Raw genomic sequence first — 15571 nt, 5'->3', positions numbered from 1 at the left:
AGGGAGTTGATAACAGGGTTTATCACCCCTAACTCAGTGTTTATCACCCCATTAAGAAAATAACAGAGGGACATTACCAGCTACCTGTTGATTCTGCCTTTGTCCCGTCTGCCACAGCATGGACTATAGCCAGCATGTGGTCTGCTAGCTAATGCTGTGTGTCTGTGTAAGACAGAGGGGATAGGGATCCCTGCTTAATGGGGAGTGGTGAGAGGGATGGGGGGCAGAGACCTGGTGCAGGTGCAGATAAGCTACTCTGTAGGTCTGGGAGTTTCTCTGATCTACGTAGCCCCTATCAGGGGAGCTTGGGTACAGCTTTCTCCACCTCTGCCAGAAGATCACTCAGGAAAGAAATGGGATTAGTTCTCAAAACCTATGCTGAATAACTATTCCCTTTTTCCAGCTATGCATTTTAGTAGAAGATTATTGAGACCCCTGTCTGAAACATGTCATAAAAGATGCAAATGCATTATATAGTTAAGTAATACATAAATTACACATTTCAAAAGACACGTTTTCCTACTCTACTGTTGTGATGTTTGTGTGAGCCAAGATGACTCAGTCTCAGGGACCAGACTGGAGCAAATATTTTAATGCTTGTGACTACAAGCTACATGGAGCAGGGCTGAATCAACCAATCAGATTACATGCCTATCCTAGGTGTTATGCCAGTTAAAAAGTCACTGATGGAATATTTAGTCAGGAATCTAAGTTGGCCAGCACAACAAACTACAGCAAAGAGGACAGCTGTTTAAATGCCAACATCTCTGCCACCACTCAGAATTTGGAGTTGAAGCTTGGGAGTACTTTAAAACCCAGAATCTTTAAAGAGGGTGCTGAGCTTACGCTCAAATTCAGTGCAATTGTAGAGATAATGTAGTTTAAGCAAATGTCACTAATTTTATTCTTTTTCTTTTTAGAGCTTGGAAATTGAGCTACAGATGGTGAGGGCTAGGGAGTTTGGAATGGCTATATTGCAGACCAATACAGTTAAGAGAAACATGGAAAGCCAATTTAGAGAAGTTCAGATTTTCAGTTCAGCCTAAAGCTTATATGCAACAACACACTAAGGTGCCTTTACTATTTGGCACATGACTGGATTTTATCTGATCCTATAAAGAGCCTCCTTACAACCCTATCTGGGAGTGATGGGCAACTCTATCCCTTCTTCTTGCCATTGCCTGCAGCTTTATTTGTCAAGTGTTAAACAGCTGTTCTATGACCAAAATATTGGGCACAGAGAGGGATGAGTGCTGGGGTTAGGCGGTGTTCCAAAACTATTCTTATTGCTGCAATCACAAGAATGGTGGCTCCTTGCCTTTCTCCCCACAAAGGGATACACTTCTCAGGGGAAATACCAGGTCATAACATTAAAAACAACCCAACACTACAGAACAGCATCTAGGCATGGCTAGGTAATTATTCAAAAAGTCTTATGAAGTAGATAATACACACTTACCTCCATGTCAAGGACCCTGTGAAATATGGCCTGAGCTAAGCACTCCCGAACATATTTTTGGTGATCCTTCCTCATCACATTGAGACGATATTCTTTCTCTGATATTATTCTTCCACTTCTTGAGATCTGCCATGAATGAATAAAAGGAAAGCATACAGAAAAAAAGAAGATGGAATCTAAACAAACCATGCGCAGAATGAGAGGAAAAATCCTTTGCTATGTACCTATTATAGTCACCTTAATGAAGTTCCCCCCTTAGGTATTAAAACTACTAGTGAGATATAAAATACAATTGAAATGAGCCATTTGCTAATGTATTTTATATGTAATTTTGATGTTTTGATACTGCCTTTTAAAACGATTCAATAATCTAACTTTGTATAATAAAGGCTTACAAATTCTCACAATGAGACCTTCAAATTAATGCCAGAACTAGTGAAAACATTGTTGATTCAACATAAGCATCCAGAAAAATATTGTCTCTAAAATATGAGACACAGTGACAGAGATACTGGTTGAAGCATTACTACGTGGTAATATGGTGCTATTCACATATAATGACTTATTACAACGCTGCCCCAAACTTAGTCCTACACCAAGGTTAGCTACTATTTACACGTAAAATGTAACTAGGGGTCTCCAATACCACAAAGCCATATGGACTGTTGTATTATAACAGGCAATTATGTTTCTTAATACCCCAGTTTCAATAACTACTTCCTTGTGAACCATTCAAGGCTCAGTCAAAAGCAGTTTTATACTGCTGCAAGTATCATTTAAAATTCTCAGTGATCAGACAATTCCCCATGTGGCTCATTAGGAAATATGACATTTTCTTTTCTTTGTCTGAATGTTTCACACTATATTTACAGTGCAGTGTCCTCCCTTTAAGTCTCTGCAATCTACTAATTTAACCTAATACCATTAAATATAATATTAAATAGGGAAAAAGTGAACGAGTTGTAAGCCTATGCATACACACACCATAATTAATATATAGAGATATATAGATATCTAGTAATAGATAGATAGACAGATAGACAGATAATATCTACTGTGTAGGCTTGAGAGTTCATAGCAAGATGGAACCAGTAAACTTTGCTTTATAACCCATATACCCATATTAATAATGAGTGACATTTTTATGGCCCAGTCACACAAAACTATGAGCACCCTCAGCTCTTCTGGTCTCCAATTCTGAAGTATGTCAAGTACTTCCTGCGACATACTAACTGCCTTAAACTCCCACTGGTGTTCCTGAGGCTACTTTGCATGTAACAGACCAGGTCAGGATTAGCCCCTGTACTCTGTTCTATAGGATCATCCCATTTCTAGCAATATAGCTCTGTATCCCTCAACTATTACTATACTTAAAGGATTCCAGATCACATTAGACCCATAGTATGCTAGCTTATTGGCAGGGTTACTAATGAGGTGATGAAAATGCAAAGTGATGACATTACATCATGCTGTCATGGTGTGATTTCATGTGTTCAGCTAGTTGACAAATTTTTGAAAGCAGTGACCTTACCTCTACTAAGGAGCTAAAGTAGGAGTGTCAAACTCAGCCAGTCTCAAATCAGGTCTAGACCACAGGAATCCTTACAGGATGGATCTGAACATGGATTTGGTGGTAGGACAAGCCAAGTCAGCAGTGGGATGAGCAGCAGCATGGAGCTGTAGAGGTTAATACAGCCAACACTCACCTCCCACTAATGGCCCCATCCCCAGGGGAGCTCTGTACCCCAGATGTCAGCAGCAGGCCCCACAGAGCCTGCTGACATAGCTCCATGAGCCAGATCTGGCCTGCAGGCCATGTTTAACACTTTGTGACTACAAAAACTGACAGTACTAAAATCCTTTGGGTAAAAAGGTTGAGATTTGAAACCTACCAGCCCTGATCGGTGGAGATGCCGTCTTATCCTCATATTGCTGAAGTATCCAGTCAAGTGTTTGTCTGTGAGGCTGTTGTAAGTTGCAAGTGGTCTGAAACCAAGAAATGTAGTCACTATGGAGACATTATAAGAAGCCAGGGCTTAATCATTACATTAGCTCTCTTGTCAGTTACAAAGAATCTGCAGTGGACAAGCCTAGGTACATACAGTGCTCTCTTAACGAACTGTCCCAGATGTTTTGTCTAAGAAATCCCTTTAAACGGTGCTAACTCTACAAGAAGTTTACATCTCCTTTAGAAATGCAATGAACCGGCTCTTCACATGCTCCAAAATTAGATAAATATTAACCAATGTTTCCCATATGGAACTTGCTCAAATAATGTTTCCACATGGGTTTTTCTATGTAAGAAATTGTTTATCCATATCCTGCCCATAGCACCAATGAACATTAAGAATTTGAGGTCAAATTTCAGACTGACCACTTGGACCTTGAAAACAGTGAATAGAGACGGGGAACAGTCAAGGACTTAGCTGGAGCTACCTGATCTCATATAATGCTTGGCCCTGGTACAAGTGAGAGTTACAAGGGAATAGCTTTAACATTTGTGGAAGAAAAGGCATCCTCACATTGTTCAGGGCTAGAGACAGACATTACACATAAACCAGTTTAAGTGATCGGAAACTGGTTTAAACCTGTAACAGAACCTGTTCAGTCCATATAAACCAGTTTGAAAATGACTGAAACTCGTTTGAGATAAACATGGTTGAATGTAGTATCAGACTTAATTGATTTGGCTCAAATTGGTTTATGCAATATCTGTCCCAGACCCCTTGCTGGTTTAAGATAAACCAGAGTCCCCCAGCATCCCAGCATGCTCTTGGGCTTGGCAGGGCTCTTTGTTCTACAGTAGGGCTAACACCTCCCCTCTGCATCTGCCTGGCTTCTCCCTGCTAAGCAGGGATTATTCGCCCCAACCCCTCTACTTGACGTAGACACCTTGGCATTAGCTAGCAGACCACATGCTGGCTACAGTCCATGCTGTGGGAGAGACAAAGGCAGACAGGCTTTTTGAAGCTAATCAACAGGTAGCTTAATGTTCTTCCTTGGAAAGGCTGTTTGAGAAGAGCTGTTTGCTCCCTCTCCCTCCCCCTCACCACTCTCTGCTAAGTACAAATTCCCCCCTCCCCTCTGCCTTGATGAGAGGTGTCTGTGTATTAGCCAGCAGACCACATGCTGGATCTGTGCTGAATCAACAGATAGCTGGCAATGTCTCTCTGTTTTCTTAATGAGGCAATAAACACTGAGATAAGGGTGATAAACACTGTTATCAGCCCCCCCGCCCGCCTCCGGCTTGCTTGCCTGTCAGTTTGCTGCAGACAGTAGGGGTATGTGAAACAGGCCCTATTCAATTTGGATTCAGATTCAGCCTGAATCGGGGACAGTGATTAGATTTGTTGATTCGGATCACTGTCCTCGATTCAATTCAGTGGAATCCAAAGATTCGATGATGATTCAGAGATAGACACAGCTTTAAATGTTTTTTCTACATACCTGAAGGTACCAGGTGTGGCTCGTGAATGCTGCGATGCTGGGGCACATGAAGCATCCCACAGGAGTGCAGGGGGTGCCCCCCACACGCCCAGCGGCAAACCCGGAAGTGGACCGGAAATAGTTCCGGTCCATTTCCGGGTCCACTGAGGAGTGTACTGTGCCCCACCCCCATGTCTCCCCAGCTCAGCGATCACCTGCGGGGGGACCCCAGGTGCCCCCTAGACCCAGGAGGTACCAGTTGCCAAGCCAGGGAGGTGCAGGGTGACCCCCCAACACGCTCTCCAGTGGACCCGGAAGTGACCGGAAGTGCTTCTGGTCCACTTCCGGGTCTTCTGCCGAACACACTGGGAGTTTCCCATGTTTCTGTGGGATGCTCCATCCGCGCCACCATCACAGCATTCACAAGCTGTCTGGTACCTAGAGGTGTGTAGAAAAAACATTTAAGTTATCTCTATGCCCAAATCACTGAATCTTTCCAAATCGATTCGAAGCATTCTGATACAATTCAGACAGATTAAAGGGTCCTCTGATTTGATTCAGATTCAGAGATTTGGCCACTGAATTGGGTCGATTCTCTTCTGAATCGACTCAGGGACCAAAGCTTCGCACAGCCCTAGCAGACAGTATACAGAAGCAGGGAGAGGAAGTGAAAAGCTCTGTATCCTCAACAGATGCATGCACTGCACACACACCCTTGCCTCAGAGTGCTAGCTCACTACTGCAGGCTGGTAACACCCACACCCCTTGAGTAGTGAACGTGGAAAAGCCTAGGACTGCAGACAGGGTGGGGGTTCACCCCCCCCACTCAGAACACTGCTGCCACCTGGCCATGCCCCCCTCAGTATAGCTCTGTGGAGGGGGAAGGAGGGCTTCTCTAGCACTCCTCCCAGCTTCCAGCCTGAGCTACTGCAGGTATGTGCCTGGTTTTCCTCAGTCCAGAGGGACTGTCTGTATGATTGGAAACCAGTTCAGCCTAGCCAGGTTAAACTAACCTGCAAAGGTTGAATCAATTCAGGCTCAGGCTTTTTGAATGTCTGTCCCTAGCCCAGGAGTTCTGCTTCACACCCCTCCCACCTCCCATAACCCCCCCAATATGTTCCCTCCCTCTATAGTTGGGATAGAAGGAAGCAATGAGGCAGATACGCTGTCTCCACTAGAGTCTTCCTACAAATAGGGAATTCTCTGTCGGCTTTCTCCAGAAGCTTCATGTTATTCTTGTGCTGATAATGTTCTACCATTAACAGACCAGAAAAGCTGCCTTTTTCAGTCCACAGAGTATGAACAGAAGCTTTCATCTAGCACTAGTATATACAAAAAAAAAACATGATTCAGTTTCCATAATAAACCCCGGGCCATTTTTTATTTTTAGTGATTTGAAAATTAGCATGCAAGTTGTCAGTATGGGATGCAATTCGCCAAGAATGCTAAATGGTTTGTCTCAGCTTTAGCATTCTTTCTGAGCATTTCCTTACATTTTTACAGAACATCTGTATTTGTAATGCTCTCACCATTGCAATGTGCATGTAACAAAGCTATTCATAGAATCATAGAAAATTACAGTTGGAAGGGACCTTAGGAGGTCCACCCCCATGCTAAAAGCAGGACTATCCCCAGCTTTTTCATCCTAGCCAAGGATTGGTCTAGCTGGGTCTTAAAAGCCAATAAGGAGCAAAATTCCACAACCTCTCTGGGTAGCCTGTTCCAGTGTTTCATTACCCTCCTAATGAAAATTGTTTTCCTAATATCTAATATTAACTTCCCTTGCTGCAACTTGAGACCATTGCTCCTTGTTCTGTCATCTGCCACCACAAACAGCCTAGCTCCATCCTCTTTGAAACTACCTTCAGGTAGCTGAAGGCTGTTATGAAATACCAGCTCAGTCTTCTCTTCTCGAAACTAAATAAGCCCAGTTCCCTCAGCCTCTCCTCCTAAGTCATGTCCAGTCACCATTTTCATTGCCCTCCTCTGGACTCTCCAACAACCTCCCTATCATGAGGGGCCCAAAACTGGACACACTACTCCAGATGTGGCCTCATCAGTAGCAAGTAAAGGGGAATAAGCACTTCCCTCCTTCTGCTGGCAGCACTCCTACTAATGTAGCCCAGAATGCCATTAGCCTTCTTCACAACAAGGGCACACTATTAGCTCATATCCAGCTTCTTGTCCTCTGTAAGCCCTGAGTCCTTTTCTGAAGAGCTGCTGCTTAGCCAGTCAGTTCTCAGTCTGTACCAATGCATGCAATTGCTCCATCCTAAGTGAAGGACTTTGCACTTGTCTTTATTGAACACCAGGAGATTTCTTTTGGTCCAATCCTCCAATGTGTCTAGGTCTCTCTGAATCCTAACCCTATGCTCCAGCACATCTACTACTCCCCCAAGCTTGGTGTCATCCACAAACTTGCTGAGAGTACACTCCATCCCATCTTCCAGGTCACTGATGAAGATACTGAACAAAACCAGACCCAGCACTGACACCTGGGGCACTCTACTTGTTTCCAGCTACCAACTAGACATCAAGGCAATGCTTACTACTTTTTGAGCCCAATGATAAAGCCATTTATCATAATAGCATTTACTTTCTACCCCATGAATGTCACAGAAGGTGTGAACATAATAGACTTATTGAGGCTCACTTAAAAACATTACGGCTACATCTCATAACTTATAGTCCGTTCATCCAACACATACTTCCTTAGCTTGCTTGCAAGAATGTCATAGGAGATCATATCAGAAAGCTTGCTGAAATCAAGGTATATCACATCCACTATTCTCCTCACATCCACAAAGCCAGTCATCACATCATAGAAAGCAATCAGGTTGGGCAGGCATGAATTGACCCTGGTGAATCCACATGCTGACTGTTCCTAATCACCTTCTCCTCCACGTACTTAAAAATGAATTCCTTGAGGACCTGCTCCATGATTTTTACAGGGACTGAGGTGATGCTAACCAGTTGTAGTTCCCCAGTTGCTCCTTCTTCCTATTGGCTTAGAAATGGTATTTAAAGGTCTGTTTTTGGCGAATTGTCTTATAGGTATACATTTATGCATTATAAGGGGTCAAGATGGGCAGCAGGTTTTAACTGAATTTCTAAAGAGCTTGGGAAACACACACACAGCTTCTCATGGCCCTGGAGGTAGATGGGTTGTCTAGCACAACAAGGCCAAAGTATGGACCCAGTCTGAGAATGAAAGGGGGCTTACCATAACACAAGATTACAACCTTTAAGGCAGACGCGTTGTCTAACACAACAAGGACACAGTCTAGGAAATAGCCTGGGAAGCAAAGGAAGTATGTCCCATAACACAAAATAAGTGACACCAGCAACCAGCCCTCAGAGAGCAGGGGGGCCTAAATCTCAGTTTTGGGGGAACACACCAAATTAGGAGAAGGCCCAGAAGGCTACGTGGAAGTGTGACCACAAAGACACAGCCAACCAGAAATAGCCACAGATGGAGAGTCATCAGGGGTCATCAAGGGGAAGGAGAATACAAAAGCAGAGACTTGAGTGTAACAAAGGGTCCCTCCCTTTGTCTTATCCATCTCTCTTTGTCGTCTTCCTCCTTCTCCTCCCTGAGAGGGGTCCCCTATCCCCATCCCCATCCCCTGGAAAGGGTCCTCGAGGCTGCCACAGACAGAGGGCACATGCCAGCAGCCCATGTCATGCACCGCACTGGAGGGGGGCTGTGGGCCTCGACATTCCACCTCCAGACTGCTGACACCCAAGAGAGAGCGCCTCAAAGTGGAGCCTGCATCCTGAACAGATGTACTTTGACTCTGATGACAGCCCTAGAGTTGGTAGATATAGAATTGTTTGATTGTTTGTATTGTTGCTTTTTTGTTCTTACTCTGTATCAATAAATTCGCCTATTATCGACTGGCAGATGTTGTGGTCAATCTGAGGGTTGTGCCCACTGGGAACAAAGGTATAGCTGCTGGGTCCAAATCCAGTGTCAACACTTCGCTTTCTTAAAGATGGGCACTATATAGCTGCCATTTTCCAATAGTTTGGGACCTCCCCAGTCACCATGAGTTTTCAAAGATAATGGCCAGCAGCTCTCTAATCACAACAACCAACTCCATAAGCATCTCAGGTGTATTGCATCCAGGCCCATGGGCTTGTACATGTCCAGCTTTTCTAAGTAGTCTCTAACCTGTTCTTTCACCACTATTAGCTGCTCAGATCCTCCCCAAACCATGCTGTGAGGTACAGTAGTTAATAGCTGACCTCGCCTGTGAAAACCGAGCCAAAAAAAGGCATTGAATACTTCAGCCTTTTCCACATCATCTGTCATTAGGTTGCTTCACCCTATTCAGTAAGGGACATACACTTTCCCTGATCTTCCTTTTGTTCCTGACATACTTGTAACAAGAAGGGTTTCTACCTTTCATGTCCCTTGTTAGCTGCAACTCCAATTGTACTTTGTCCTTCTTGATTTCATCCCTCCATGCCCAAGCAATACTTTTATACTGCTCCCTAGTCGTTTATCTACATTTCCACTTCTTGTAAGCTTCCTTTTTGTGTTTTAGTTCACCGAAGAGTTCCCTGCTAAGTCAAGTTCGTCTTCAGCCATGCTTGCTAGTCTTCCTATGCATCAGGATGAATAATTCCTGGTCCCTCATTAAGGTCTTTAAAGTACATCAAGCTCACGTGGACTCCTTTCCCGTTCATACTGCCCTCCCAAAGGACCCTGCCTATCAGTTCCCTGAGTGAGTCAAAGTCTGCTTTTCCGAAGTTCAGGGTCTTTACTCTGCTACTCTCCATCCTTCCTTTCCTCAGGATCCTGAATGCAATCATTTCGTGGTAACTACTGCTCAAGTTGTCAACCACTTCTACATTCCCCATTCTTCCCTGTTTGTGAGCAGAAGGTCAAGATGAGATTTGGGATATTTGGGGTAAAAAACTAAAGGTTTTAAGTTTTATTCCATATTGTAAACCGCCTTCTCAACTGGGATATAGCTAAATTAGCTGTTACCCAGGGGAGAATATTGCCTGGCTGTCATGATACTATGTTCATGATGAAAGCCCTCCTTAAATAAATGCATCCTGCATTGGGCTATAAATCTAGCAGGACCTAATCACTGTATGTGATGAATAAACTCCTTCACACTAGGATGAGATGTAGCCTTAATGTTTTAAAGTGAACCTCAATAAGCTTAGAATATATATTATTTAAACATGCACGCATGCTTGCATGTCACACAACTTTTCTTCATATTATTCTGCACTGAATCATTTTCACACCTTCTGTGACATTCACAGGGTAGAAAGTAAATGTTATTGCGATATATGTTTAAGTCTGCTGCCACCAGGTGCAAACTTTCTGGACTATCTCAAGTGTAGCTGGTAAGGATAAAATTGCTGTTTGTTTTTTCTTTACCATAGCTTCTACACTGAACAGAAAAATCATGAGATCTGTTCAACAAATCTAAAGCTCTCAAGCTAAATAAGGAAACAAATCAACTGTGCAAGCCATTGAGAACCTGGTGCAAAAGCCCAATAAACATACTAATTTCTTACCAGTGCTCAGACTCCTGATGCGCCACTGGTCTGGCATGCTGTGGATTGTAGGTGTGTATTCAGAACCAGAAAGTGCTAACTCCAACCTCAGTTTCCCTCATTCCCTGGGACTGTTACCAAGTTAGAGCCCTCTGTTATTTTCTTGTGTCCTCTACCAGGGAATATGCTGTGTGCTCAAGAGGCTGGGCAAAGACCCTCTTCAAACCCAGTACAGCAGCAGACAGTTACGTGTCAAGACTGTCATTTGCCTTTCAAGAACCAAGTTTTTCCAGGCTAGAAAGAATGAGATATTGCACTACCCACAGTGCTGTGCAATAGTAACCTTTATTGGAAAAGGCATAAACCCATATTTCTTTTGCCATCTTTGGCAATCCCTTGCAGTCTAGGATGATTGTAGCTCTGAAGATGGCTGACAAGGCCAAGCTGGGATCAACAGACTCTGTTGCAACTCAGACACGTGTTTCCAGGTGGAGTGGGTGGCTCTGGATTCTTGATTCCGGTCTACAGCACACTGTTCCTGTTGCTCCCGCTTTTCCATCTCCTGTTCTTATCCTAAGGTTTCAAAGTACTGGGATCCTTGCAGCAGACTCTTCCACTATTTGGGGTGCTCCTGGGCAATAGTCTCCCATGAGTTGATGTTGCATTTATTCAAGCTGGCCTTGAGAACATCCTTGAAGCACTTTCTCTGCCCTCCTCTTGAGCTTATACCTTGACTGAACTGGGAAAATAAAACTTGCTTCAGGAGTCTGGAGTCAGACATCAGGATATCATGGCTGGCTCAGTGAAGTTGATGTTGGATAATCATTGCCTCGATGCTTGTGGTGTTTGCTTGCAAGAGGATGGTAATGTTGGTGTGTCTACCTTCCCACTGGATTTGAAAGATCTCCCACAGGCAGTGTGGATGGTACTTCTCCAATTACTTGAGTTGTTTCCTGCACGTTGTCCACATCTGGCTGATTTAATGAGAATGACCAAGAGGTCAAAGAATTGATCAACCACAAGTGCAAGGCCTTTTGTGCTTGGCAGAATGACATCAATTGCAAGCAAAAGAAACTGAATCGCCAACAAGCTTTTGTCATAATGTGTTCTCAAGATCTGAGAGACCGGAAACTTAGACTGCAAGCTCTCCAGAGCAAAGAGAGCCAATTTGTTGACTAGCACAATGCAGTCTTGGCCTATGACCCAACGTATACCCCTATACCCGATTCATGTTGAATTCTCATAATTCCATCTGAAACCAATAGGAGCTGCAGGTACTCAGGAGTTGTGAACTCCAACCCAAGGCATCCCAAGTTGGGTATCAAAGTTTGAGGCACCCTTAACTAGCAAATATTTTTAAAAGAGGGTTTAAACACATCTGTATCACAATTTCTCCTCCTTTAAAATGGACCTACTAATATATACCTGAGGAGAAGCTGGGCTTAATTCATTAATATCTGTAAACTGCTTTGAACCTTTTGCACATTTATTTCATCTAACATTTTTATTATACAAAGAATGATCAATATGGCATGGAGGGTTAAGTCTGAAGTCTGCTGTGCATTCATCCTGTAACTTATGATTGGTTTAAACAGGACAAATTTCTAATATACCATGATGAGTTACTGTATACAAAAGAGCTCTTCAGGAAGAGAGAAACACTGATAATAATATGACGAAGATGGTGGATTTACAGGCAGTTTATTTTTGGTTTCACAATAATCCCACAGGTAGCCTCTACCAGATAAATTAAACTTTAAACAGACGATTTAGTTTACCCTGTTATGCATGGTGATTGAACACTGGCACTATAGCAACTGTTTTATGTTATTTTCTTTATCCCTTGTTTGCATTTGAAACTGCCAGATTACAGCAATTATGCCAAGTATTGACTTACAGTATCACTTGGCAAAGGTATACCATATTAGTAAAGGCAGATGAGAAACTTAACCCAATATCCTTTTATTTACTTCCTTCCATTTAATATTTCATGGACCATATAACTAGATAAAATACAACCAATCTCAAACTGCATCGTGATGTAGCAATCTTGCCCCTCAGTAGATTTATTTTCTACAGTCTCATTTAAAATATGAACATCCTGCTCCTCAACAGTGCTGAATCCATTCCAAAGTTCAAATGGGTGTTTGGGGAAAAAGAAAGCGATGCTTTTGGGCCTGATCCAGCTCCCACGCTGAAATCATCAGAGAGCATCCAATTGAATTCACTGGACTTTGGACCAGTCATAATTTCCAACCAAATGCTGTGCTTTCTGTCTGGATTGATATCTGACTTCTAAAGGGATGTTAGCATGCAATTGAACCATACCAAATATCCCATGTTGAGACACTTACATCTGAATTCCAGTTGATGCCATAAATACTGATTATGGGGCCAATTCTATAAACCCTTGCTCACAAGAGGGCACAGCCTTGCCTTTCCTTTTCAAATGGACACCATTACAAAGAATGGTGACTTTACTTTAAAAAGTAAGAGTGGACCGTACCAGGTCTAGGCTGGCACAAAGGGATTTCCATTTATATCAATAGAACAGACTCTAACAGCACTCCAAAAGGGCTGTGTGTAAATGTACATTTTTCATGTGGAGTGTACTTGAGGCAAAACCTTATCCACTAAATGAAATGTGGGCCTTTCATTCAAAAGCACACAAATTACTGAAAGGCTTGAATATCAGACTAGGTTTTGTGTTCCCTGCTGCTGATAGATGACTATGGCACAAACATAATGTGCTCAGTGTTGTGAAGAGGGCACTAGCGGCAGTCTTCTCACGTTACCTTTTCTAGACAGCCCACAGATACTATTTGCTTCCAGCTCCAGCTAACTCACTAATCATGTCTAGAGATAAGGTTCAAAAAATGTTTTCAGGTTGTGGAGGTAGAAAGCATGGAAAATAACCAAGAAAGATGAAGGAAGAATATCATTTCGCTGTAGGTTTTGGGTTAGATTGACACTGGTAAGGATTTATAGCAAGAGTTATCAATTAGCTTCAGAGTGCAGTGCAGCCTCTAATGATAGGGCTAGGGACAAACATTACACATAAACTGGTTTAAGTGATCAGAAACTGGTTTAAACCTGTAACAGAACAGATGTTCAGTGCACATAAACCAGTCTGAAAACAGCTGAAACTGGTTTGAGATAAACCTGGTTGAATGCAGTATCAAACTTAACTGATTTGGATCAATCTCTGCTTTACACAGACACCTCTTAGCATTAGCTAGCATACCACATGATGGCTACAGTCTGTGCTGTGGGAACAACAAAGGCAGACATGGATTTTAGGGCTAACCAGCAGGTAGCTGGTAATGCCCTTCCTTGGAAAAGCTGTTCAAGAACAGCTTAAAGAGAGAGGCTGTATTTTCTTAATGGGTTGCTAAACACTGAGTTAGGGGTGATAAACATTCATGCTTGGCTGCTCAGGAGAGGGGAGAACCCCTCCCCAGCCCTGCCGGGGCCTGGCAACACCCCCCTCAACTCAGCAGTGTTGAAGGGAAGGGAGGGCTGTTCTAGCACCGCCCCCCCCACCACCTTTTAGACTGAGCCACTCCAGGCACTTGACTGAATTTTTTGGTCCAGAGGGGATGTCCATGTGGTTACAAACCAGTTTAGCCTAGCCCGATTAGATTAACCTGTAATGATTGAATCAATTCAGGCTTAGGCTTTTTGAATATGTCCCTAGCCTAGGAGGTAAGATGGAAGCTTTCTCTAGCTACTAGTTGCATCAGAAAAGTTTCAGAATCACTAATATTGGCCAATGACAAAGAGAGGCAACTAGACAAAATTGACCTCAAGCAGATCTAATATACATGTATTTACAATTATTACTATAGGGGAGTATGCATAAAGTACTTAAGGAGCCCCACACACATACCACCTAAAACTGCTATATGAAGGACATCAAAGGAGCATAAATTGGCATTTGACCATATTTCACTGATCTTCTGAATATATGGACTGCTGAATTTGGGCCAGGAGTATAAAGGAAAGGTTGCATTTATTTATAGGTTAGTTGCAATTATAACCCTTGCAATATTTGGCATTTTTCTTAAGGCCAAAACTCTTGAGATCATGTTACGTATCAGAATCTGAACTTTCAGTAAAACAAAAGTAAGTTCCTGGGCCTGGCTATCATGAATTATATTGTGTAAACACTAATGGCTCAAATGCAGAAGACAATTTTTAAGCAACCCAGGAAGCACTATTTAAGAAAGAATTCATGATTATTAAATGACTACTGCGATAACCTGGTATTTAATTCATGATTTTTCTTGCATATTTGGGATTGACAATACTGATTTTTTCAGGAGTTAATGAAAATAAATGTAACAACAAAAGTCTTCACATTTTCAGACCTAGACGACAGGCACAGTAATTGTGCATGTGCAGTGTAAAGTCACTATCTTCTTCCACAGATTATTTAGCTAGACTCAAAGTCTTCTTAATATTAACTTACATCTCCACTTTTCTGAATCTCTGGAATTTAGCAACAGCCTTTATTCAGACCTTTAGAGAAAAAGAAGCTGAAGTGTCTATAACAAAATTGAAAGTAGAGAAGAATCATAAATATTATAGATTGGAAAGGCTTTTTGGATAACAGTTCTTAAATATGGACCTTTTTGTCTGCACCACCTTTCCCAGTGGGGACTAATGAAACCACTGGAAACCAAGCAGTGGTGACTATGGATTCAGGAGGGGGAAATGGTCGTTAATAGTGTAACTCTATTATCAAATGGTCCCCAACGTAAAAGGACAACCACTAATTTCTTCTATCACCAAAAGGCCAATGTTTGATTGCTCACTGTTGAAGAAAGCTCTGCTGTTGTAGTCAGTCTTTTCCACAATGTCTCAAATAATAGGGTTTGTGCCACATCACTCAGAAGCTAAAGCTTTAAAACATTAAAGTATTTTCTGTTAGGGTTTGACATTTCAGAAGTGAACAGTAGTATGGTTTGAATCTTCTTCACTTTCATCACAAGCTTCCTCAGGCTGGAGCAAGAGATCACACAAGTCTATAGTTTTCACTGGAACAGTATTTCCTTTTAATTAGTGGGAGAAAGGACATGATTTTCCTAAAGAAAATAATCCTCCAGTTACCAGTCGAAAAGTGCTTATGTTCCCAATCTTACTACTCCCCACCCCACCCCATAC

General features: G+C 42.5%; 1 protein-coding gene across 4 annotated transcripts in view; it reads right to left on the bottom strand.

The window, feature by feature from the left end:
• Positions 1 to 15571, bottom strand: part of ERICH3 (glutamate rich 3) — a 109950-nt gene that overhangs the window by 82172 nt on the left and 12207 nt on the right. For all 4 annotated transcript variants that reach the window (XM_019528395.1, XM_019528391.1, XM_019528394.1 and 1 more), the window contains exons 2-3: positions 3352 to 3445; positions 1460 to 1585 (exon numbers count right to left, since the gene is read on the bottom strand). In XM_019528395.1, coding sequence (XP_019383940.1) covers positions 1460 to 1585; positions 3352 to 3445 — 220 coding nt within the window. The remainder of the gene's footprint in view (positions 1 to 1459; positions 1586 to 3351; positions 3446 to 15571) is intronic.

Source organism: Gavialis gangeticus, unplaced genomic scaffold, assembly GCF_001723915.1.
Source record: "Gavialis gangeticus isolate Ggan-Ray unplaced genomic scaffold, GavGan_comp1, whole genome shotgun sequence".
NCBI lineage: Eukaryota > Metazoa > Chordata > Crocodylia > Gavialidae > Gavialis > Gavialis gangeticus.
The sequence above is the reverse complement of the archived record's forward strand: the minus strand, read 5'-3'. Positions and strand labels throughout refer to the sequence as shown.